General features: G+C 42.7%; 1 protein-coding gene across 1 annotated transcript; it reads left to right on the top strand.

The window, feature by feature from the left end:
• Positions 1-2,511: 2,511 nt before the first annotated feature.
• tyr (tyrosinase) lies at positions 2,512-7,023 on the top strand. The gene is made up of 5 exons (XM_071925359.2): positions 2,512-3,342; positions 4,183-4,399; positions 5,185-5,332; positions 6,502-6,683; positions 6,776-7,023. The coding sequence occupies exons 1-5, from the start codon at positions 2,512-2,514 to the stop codon at positions 7,021-7,023; spliced, it is 1,626 nt and encodes a 541-aa protein (XP_071781460.2).
• Positions 7,024-10,124: the final 3,101 nt, after the last annotated feature.

The raw sequence follows: 10,124 nt of genomic DNA, 5'->3' as shown, positions 1-10,124 counted from the left end.
AGCCGAGACCAACAGCAGACTGAGGTGAAAGGTCACAGTCAAGCTCAGCAGGAACTCCAGAGAAACTAGAGGCTTCAGCATAAAGGTATTGCTCCTTATTCAGGACTTTCGCAAACATGCAGTTGATGTTTTCATGGCAATCGTCATTAAGGGCATTGAGTTGAGCGACCATTTGCATGGATGCTGAAAGAAATGCAATGGCAACATCTTAATGATCAAATAACCATGAGGCCACCTGATGTAGCTTCATTCAAGGTCAACATGCTTCATCATAGCTTCATCTTATGCCTCTCATCTGTAGTTTTATTTTGTGGAAGAACTGGACACAGATGCAAATCCTTCAGCACAAACAACTAGTCTATCCTGACTGTCTGTCTCTTGTTTGTCTGTTCAGCAAAATCCTCTGTACTCATCTTTTCCTGCTACATAATAAAATTATAAATACATGTGGCTTACTAAGATGGAAATCACTCTCCATGGTTTCCTTTCTAAAAGGTAGATATTGTTGATGTTTCTCCAAATGAATGCAATGTGAGTTTTCTGTCTCAATTTGCAGGTGAACACCGATCAGAGATGAAACTGTGAGTCTGAGAGTGTGTTAAGGACAATCGCTGCTTTATGACACTGACATTCTAAATTCTATTAACTCTGCTTCATTCTGTCCAGCAGCATTATGATTCATCAGATGAAGCTCAGGCCCCAAACTTTGATGACAGAGATGTCCCACTTCGTACATGGTTTATAAACCACACATGATTAAAAACACATAACTGAATATTTGGAATTTGTATTTAGATACAGAATTTATTTTTTCCAGAACAACCTGTGCATCAACCCATGTAGTTAATAGAAACATGGGTAGCACTTTACAATGGCCTTTTCCAGTGAATGAACCTTTAAGCACTGATAACATTTGTTTAGTCCCCCCCTAATTAAGTTATTGTACCCTGTAATTATTTTTTAAGTATGCAGTAATTACTTATAAATCTCTCATAATTACAAAATTGTTACCCCTTAATTCTCGGACTTCTTGTTTTGTTACCCTGTAACTACAGCATTGTTATTTTATTAGTACCCCATAATTACAAACTAGTTACACCGTAATTAACGGGCTGTAAAATAAAGCGTTACCAAATTTTTTTATTGTTGTCTCTGCATCCAAAAAAATGAACCAAAAATATAGTTATAGTTATAGTTTTGGATATAGTTATTGTGGTAGACATTTTATTTAATTATAGTGATCTTTATGGTTGTCGTTCTAGACGTGAATGGGGTACTATCAAAAAAGATTAAAGCAAAGTGAAACATTATTTTAAAGATACAAGAGACAAATTTATAGAAGATCAGTGCTCTTCAACCATGTGTGGCCCAAGAGTTTTTAGCTCAACGAGACACTACAGCAGCTGAATTCACTGATTAATTCAACTGTCTCTGGTTGGAGCTGTGCTCATCACTGTGTTTGTATTCAACTTTTCTAGCGTGCTCTCGGGTCACAATGGCACATGATTGAAGACTTGATTTAGATATACTGTTAATATACTGTGAGATATCAATTTTAAACTCCCTCTGTCTCTGTCTCTCTCAGAAACACACAACAACACTTGATCATGCACACATTCCAGGCCAAGCTTTGGGGAGGGGGGTGGTGTAGTGCACCCCCCCCACACACACACACACACACACACACACACACACAAACATTTCTGCCTGAGGTGTAGCAGAGCAGAGGTCAGCTGGTCTCGAGACAAAATGAAAGAGGAATCAGGAATATTATCCTGAGCATGTGATGGTGTGTGAGTGCATGTGTTTGTGTATGTGTGTGTGTGTATGTCTCACTGAGTGCGTGAGATCACAATGAGATCACACACTTTGTCAGAGGACTGCCCCTAAACCGCTCAGCGAGTGCAGACAGAGAGCAGGAGAGTCTTTGGGATGCTGGCTGTGTGTGAGAGCGAGTGTGTGGAGGGAGGTGTTTGTGGGTTAGATGGTACCATAGTGGGGTATTAGCATTGAGGACACTGGCTATTAACAGCACTTGAAACCTACAAACTGCAAATAAGACAAGGTAGTAAGTAGTAGCTCGTGGATAAAGCAATTACACAGGTACAGTGTCAAGTTATTTTTTGTGTTTGTTCTTCAAGTCTACTGCAGCACCCAGCTCCTGACCATAGCTGGTTGGATGTGCACTCCTCTATTTCTCTGCTTCTACAATTGGAACTGGCTTCTGTGCAGTGAATCTCATGTTGAACTCTGCTGTGTTGTTTTTGCTGAGTCTAACTCGCTCGTGTAAACTGCATTTTCTATGAAGGCATCAGGGTCTGCTGTGTAGAAGGCACAGGGAGAGGATTAGTAGTTTTGGAGTAAATAAATATTTAGGTGTTCCCTGGGACAATCAGTTAGTTAGTTAGTTTATCAGCTAAACAGTAGCTTGCCATCCATCTTTTCAGGAGTTTACTTTCCCCCTGAGATTGGAGAGGCTTTCACTGTGGTGACTTTGACTTCTAGTTCATCATGAGGAGCCTGTGTGTGTCTGTAACTCTGCTGCTGCAGCTCCTCGGGTCTTGTGTATGCCAATTCCCCCGACCATGTGCCAACTCCGAGGGGCTACGGACCAAAGAGTGTTGTCCGGTGTGGGATGTGGACGGCTCAGCCTGCGGAGCCCTGTCGGGCCGGGGTTTCTGCACAGAGGTGGAGGTCTCAGATGAGCCCCACGGGCCCCAGTACCCACACAGTGGAATCGATGACAGAGAGCGCTGGCCCTTAGCTTTCTTCAACCGAACGTGCCGCTGTGCCGGAAACTATGGCGGCTTCAACTGTGGCGAATGCCGGTTTGGCTACTGGGGTCCGGGCTGCGCTGAGTACCGGGAATCAGTGCGCCGGAACATCATGACACTGTCAGTCGCAGAGCAACAGAAGTTCATCTCCTACCTTAACCTGGCCAAGAACACCATCAGCCGTGACTATGTCATCTCCACGGCAACACGGGCTGAAATGGGTGAAAACGGTGAGAACCCCATGTTCTCCGACATTAGCGCCTATGACCTGTTCGTCTGGATGCATTACTACGTATCCCGGGACGCCTTCCTGGGCGGGCCGGGGAATGTATGGACGGACATTGACTTTGCCCACGAGTCTGCAGCCTTCCTGCCCTGGCACCGCGTCTACCTGCTTCACTGGGAGAACGAGATAAGGAAGTTGACGGGAGATTTTAACTTCACCATCCCATACTGGGATTGGAGGGACGCACAGGCCTGTGATGTGTGCACTGATGCTCTGATGGGCGGAAGCAGCCCCTTCAATCCCAACCTCATCAGCCCCGCTTCGGTCTTCTCTTCATGGAAGGCAAGAAAACTTGTGTATTTGTCTGTGTGTGTGTGTGTGTGTGTGTGTGTGTGTGTGTATGTGTGTGTGTGTGTGTGTGTGTGCGCGCGCGCATACATGTCTATGTATGAGCAAATCTCCCTTTTCCATTCTTTAGAAATTGACAAAAAGACTTGTATATTCCCACTTCATTCTGCAGGTCTGCACTCCTAAAGCTGCTTTAACCTGCTAATCCAAAAAGCTGAGAGATAGGGTGGAAACACACAACCAAATTTGTCACGATTTATCCTTAATTGATCCAGCCCACATAAATTAACAAGATCAGGGTGAAAATCCTACTTCAGAGGCTTTCTTCTCCACATCCCAGAAAAATTTTAGCTAAGACAGCAACTTTGTTCTTAATTAGATTGAGGAATCTGCCAGAAATCTTCTAGTCCTTTTCCACGCTTCACCCACCATTCACTTTCTCCTACTGGGTTTTAACATCATCCCATTTGTCTTCACTAAAACAAATGACACATGTACCCATGCGTACACTCAAAAAAAACAAAAAAACAATTCACATCTGCCTCTTAAGGCTGTACGTCATGATATATTGTCCAAATACATTACATTATAGATACATTGTCTGTAGTATAGGTTTTTTTTTTAAAAATACATTAACAGTGTTGCACTTCATTTCCATTTTATGCTCACTAGCACTTCCCTCTACTATTAATTTCAGTCCCTCACCCACTGTAATGGAACACAGCCATTTCTGTATGAAAGCCTGTTGATAGGTCTTTAAAAGACTCTATAGGCTCTTTAACCATAGTAGCTCACAATGTGTATGTGTGTGTGTGTGTGTGTGTGTGTGTGTAGGTGATCTGCACCCAACCAGAGGAGTACAACAGTCGAGAGGCATTGTGTAACGCTACAGGAGAGGGTCCACTGTTACGTAACCCCGGCAACCACGATCGAGGCCGTGTGACGCGACTCCCCACAACGGCCGATGTGGATTTTACAGTGGGTCTCACCGAGTACGAGTCGGGGCCCATGGATCGCTTCGCCAACCTGAGCTTCAGAAACGTCCTGGAGGGTAGGGGTGCTGCACACAGATCCATGCAAGAACACACACACACACACACACATTTGTATTACTATACTTGTGAGCACCTTATTTCCTTACATGTCTAACTTTAACACACACTTTTTGTCTATATAGTATTGCTAGTGTGTGTATGTGTATGTGTGTACACAGACACACACACACACAGATACACATGCACATAGACAGATGCACATGCAAAGACAGAAACAAACACTTATACAGACATACACACATATGACACATAAACCAACACATGCAGAAACAAACACAAGCAGAAATATTTTCACTCACAAAACACTCAAAATATACATCCAATTAAATTATCGCCTGTTTTAATCGCTCACGTGTAACTGAATACTTTCATTGTTTTCACTTGACAACATCAGTCAGTCACTTTTCCTTATGTAAAGTTATGACACTGCCAACACGTTGAGGCAATGATGATGGGCAATTTAACAAACAATCATGACAAAATTACATAATGATAATAATACTGTAATATTGCAAATTCCTGCGAACCAAATGTTGTCCACATTGGTTTGCGTATCAAATTCGTCAGACTTCAGCCCTCTTGGTTGAGTTACTTCAAAAGTTTGTTCCTGATTGAGAGTACGATTTAAACACAGGGAGTATATGCACATTTTCTCCCTTTTCCCTCTCACCCTTTTCTTGTCCCATCTCTCTCTCTCTACACCTCAATCCCTGTCACTCTTTCTTCCACTCCTTCTTTCTCTCTCCCTCATACCTCTCTCCTCTCTCCCTCCCTCCTGCAGGTTTTGCCAGTCCGGAGACAGGTATGGCAGTGGCAGGCCAGAGCACCATGCACAACGCCTTGCATGTCTTTATGAATGGCTCCATGTCCTCAGTGCAGGGCTCAGCCAATGACCCCATCTTCCTGTTGCACCACGCCTTCATAGACAGGTACAGTAACACACACATATGCCGGACACACACACACACACACACACAAAACACATACTGAAGCACTCACATACACATATGATTCACGTAGCACATATGAATCCTAACACAAACTGATACATGCACACAATATTGTTATAAAATGCTTTACACACATTTACTCAAGCCAGAATGGCAGAATGACAGAAATTAACCAAATATTTTGCCATTCTAAAGGCCAAAATCATTTGTAGTATTCAACAAAAATGCATGATTAGGAAATGAGGAAGAGGGCGGGAGGCAGTGACAGAAACCAAGAGAAGGGGGAGGGAGGGAAAAGAGAGAGAAGAAAGAGAGATAAAAGACAGTAAGAGAGGCAGGCAGCAGAAGACCGTCAGAGAGTAAGTGTGTGAATAGTGAGATAGACGGGGAAACAGAGAGACACAGAGAGCGACAATGGGGGAGGGAGACAAAGAGCAAGAATAAGTGAGACAATTACCAGTAATGGTCTCACACTCAACCTGGCAAGTTGCTGTGTAAATGCCAAAGCCATTCCTCTGTTTTATCTGTCTATTCAATCCCTCCCTGCAGGAGCAATACCCCTCTCCTCCCAGGAAAGGAGAGACAGAGATAAGCTTGTGGATATTTAGCAAAACCAATGCTGCCTTTGGGTATCAGTGAAATTAAAATAAGCTTTTCAGTGAAACAAATAGCTGTACATAGAGACGCCAAGACAAAATGTTTCTCCAAACCTTTCCATTTTCCAGTTTCAGGCAATTTGTGAGATCAGCCTCTAGATATTTATTAATAATTACAAATTGATTTTAAGGCCAAATGTTTCTAAAAAGCAGACAAGCTGGAGGACCTGTGCTTTTTTAATTAGCAGACAAAAACAACACATCTGCAAAACTGACTGTTACATTTCATCTTCATTTGAATTCAACCTCCGTCCATTCTTCCTTTCCCCCTTCCTCAATCCCTCCCTCTTTTCCTGTTCTCTTTCTCTACACTCCACTTTTCCATCTCATCCATCTCCTTCTCTCTCTCCTTTCCACCTTCCCTCTTCTCTCCCTCTTGTCCTGCTCCCTCATCCCCCTCCTGTTTCCTATATCTTCTTACTCCTTCTCTCCCTCTCTCCCATCTGTCCATCGCCTTCCCTCCATCTTTCCCCCCACTCTCTTCTTCTCCAGTATCTTTGAGCGCTGGCTGCGGGCCCACCAGCCAACCCGGACCCACTACCCACGTGCCAACGCTCCCATTGGCCACAACGACGGCTACTACATGGTGCCCTTCCTGCCTCTCTATAGAAACGGAGACTACTTCCTCTCCGACAAGGCTCTGGGATATGAGTACGCCTATCTGTTGGACCCCGGTCAGTACAAAAAGACACATCCAGTGAATGAGATGTTCTTCGACTTTTTCTTCATATATCAAAACAGCTCATCCTCTCTGTCTCCACCCCAGGCCAGAGGTTTGTCCAGGAGTTCCTGACGCCCTACCTGCAGCAAGCCCAGCAGATCTGGCAGTGGCTCCTGGGGGCCGGGCTCCTCGGGGCGCTGCTCGCCACCGTCGTCGCTGCGCTGGTCGTTGCTCTGATAAGGAGGCGGAAACGCAACCAGAGGAGGAAGAGGGCGTCAAGCTACGGAGAGAGACAGCCGCTGTTGCAGAGCAGCTCAGAGGAAGGGTCGGCTTCGTATCAGACCACACTGTAACATACACAGATGCATACACATGAATGAACACAATATCAGGGACTCTTACTCTTTTCATGAAGTGCACTGAAGAGGTGAATCCAGGTAAAAGCCATTATCCCTTATTGATTTCTCTTATTAAATCTCTATCAATCACAAAGGAGGAGATGGAGATATAGAAAAGCAGCCAAGTTAGAGGAGGATTTTTAAGCTTTGAGACATATCAGGAAGACGTCCCTAATATTTTGTACATTCAGTGTATACATACATACACAACCATGTGTGCCTGACACTTATATGCAAGTACACACAAACAATCAGTCGCACATATGCGTGAGCACACACACACACACACACACACACACATTTCGCAAAGACATTCCAACACAAGTTAGATCAAACAATAAATCCAGATCAAATCCAATAAATCCAATGGTCCTGAATGCAACAGACATTCAGGATCATTTTGTATTCATTAATACACTGCAACACCTGACAATGTTCAAAACTACAACATACACTACACAGATCCAATAGCTCACCATGGGCTTTATTCATATTCACATGATATGAGCCACTCTGCAGACAGTGACAGAAGGGCTGTTGTGACCTTTCTCCTTCCTTGGCAACTTTTCCTTGACTTTCCTCAATGATCTGGAACACAACTGTATTTATGTAATTTATTTTTTAATTGTGTGTTTATAGGATAGACCTGTAAATAAGAGCATTTAAAAAAAATTTACTTAAAGGGTAACTTCGGTATTTTTCAACCCTATTTCCCCATCTTTTTGTATCTAAGTGACTAAAGGGGACAACAATTTTTGAAATTGGTCCAGTACTGAGCGAGATCGCATCGCCGGTAGCCGCGAAACGAGCTGCAATGTAATCTGACGGGGCAAATCGCACCGTCGATGTACGTCCATTAAAAGTGCTTGTTTTTGCCACTGACAGGCTCAGATTGTTATTATAAGTGTCTGACAACATTATGGAAAGGACCCTACAGAGAAACGAAACGTTTTTCTTTACCTTTCGCTTGATCTGGTCTGTGTGTAACTTTCTGCAACAACTCAACTCTCGCGAGACTTGAGCGAGACTTGGTTACACACAAACCGGATCAAGCGAAAGGTAAAGAAAAACGTTTCATTTCTCTGTAGGGTCCTTTCCATAATGTTGTCAGACACTTATAATAACAATCTGAGCCTGTCAGTGGCAAAAACAAGCACTTTTAGTGGACGTACACTGACGGTTCACATTTGCCCCGTCGGATTACATTGCAGCTCGTTTCGCGGCTGCCGGCTGCCGCGATCTCGCTCAATACTGGACTAATTTCAAAAATTGTTGTCCCCATTAGTTACTTAGACACAAAAAGTTGGGAAAATATGGTTCAAACAGGTTGAAAAATACCGAAGTTACCCTTTAAGTGAGTTGAGTGAGTTAAAATGACACAAGTTCAGTAAAATAAAGCTCAATTGAACTGACTTTTGCTCAAGGAAAAGTGGCAAGGGAAGGGAAGTGTTTTACTCTGTTTGAATCCAGGCCAGGTCTGTTCGGGCTGTAGTGTCATAACCTGCTGTTCCAGTCGGCGCTGTCTCAGGTTCAAACCAAATCACATAATCTGCTGCCTCGTGCTGAATAAACCAGTGTTGGAGCAAAACCCTCCACTCCCTGATTCCCTCTGTTTCTCCCTAAGGAAAGACACATTATTTCAAGATTTCTAGGATTAACAAAAACTGCTATTCCAGATATAATTTCAAGATCAGGATTGTTCTGAAAAAGCTGTGGCGAAAAACTACAATGGATTTATATCAATTTGTTCTAATTTTGCATAAAATGGCCTAAGCAGGGCTGCATCTTTTCAAAATCTGTTAGTGTGAATTGGCAATGAGTTTCTAGCTCTTCCTTTCATCCCCTCATCCCTTTCCCTCTCTTAAATCCACTTATGTGCCTTATTTGGGACAATTTGTGGCTTTCAGCACAAAAACTGTACCCCGTTTTCTAAATGTGGACACGTACCCTTTGACCCACCAACCTCCAACACACTCTGCTGTGTGTTGTCACTGGTGCTACAGAGCCACTGTGTACTGTAATGACTGTGATCATTTCACTAAGCAAAGAAAATATGGGTGGCGTCATGTTACCACAGAAAGAATGATAATATGAGTTTGTATATGGTGCATTAAAATCAGACTTGATCCAAAGTGTCCCTGTGATTTTTTTCATTCCTTTAACCATGAATGTTGACTAAGAACACATTTCCAGGTGAGTCGTTGCAGCCAGTGATATATTGGAAACTAAACTCAATTCAATTCAAACTCATTTTTTTCATTTGAATTAATGTCAGTTTTTCTATTCTCTATCACCAGTTGATACCACACAATAGTGATTCAACCCAGTTTATACCCAGTCTATAGGCTACCCAGTTCATGAAAGCATTTACATGTGCTGTATAAACACCCAGTACCAGGTAGATCAGTTTGTGAACTGAACTGAAAAAAGACTGTACCTACAGGACCTCAAACTTCATCTACAAAAGAATAAAATGTATCGCTCAGAGGAAGGCAAGCCTGATAAAATGGAAAACGGTCTTGGCCAAAACTACAGTGAACATCAGCATTGCCTTTCCAAGATGAAAAGCAGTCCAAGAGAGGACTTATGTTGCCTAAGTTGCAGCTTTTTATATCTATATAGCTAGCTAATGTTAGCTTGCCCAACTCGACTCCTGATAGCTATTTTAGTCTCTTTAGTCAAATTTCTATTATGATTTAATGTCATAAACATTAAACTTACAAAAACGTTGCTTTTGCTGACGTGGGGTAACGTGGGGTAGCATTAGCTCTATCATATCTAGCTAACAATGGTGTAGCCAACTTTTGAAAGACAACTTGATTTTTGTTGTCATGTTTGGCTCAGTTTTTTAAGTTCAGTGATAGCTCGAGCAGGTTAAAAGACCTACTAATGTAGATCTGCTGCTAACGTTACTGCTGTCTTTTGTCGATATAACGTTAATGCTATCAGTTGAGTATCTGCTTGCGACAACTGAATGCATTATGCAGTGATAAAGTAACTAAACAGTTATCCCATCAATTTATAAAACGTGTTTGTTAAAGTGTAGACACCGTTTT

The sequence above is a fragment of the Centroberyx gerrardi genome, chromosome 6, assembly GCF_048128805.1.
Source record: "Centroberyx gerrardi isolate f3 chromosome 6, fCenGer3.hap1.cur.20231027, whole genome shotgun sequence".
In the NCBI taxonomy this organism is placed as follows: Eukaryota; Metazoa; Chordata; class Actinopteri; order Beryciformes; family Berycidae; genus Centroberyx; species Centroberyx gerrardi.
Note: the sequence above shows the minus strand (reverse complement) of the source record. Positions and strands in the feature narration are given on the sequence as shown.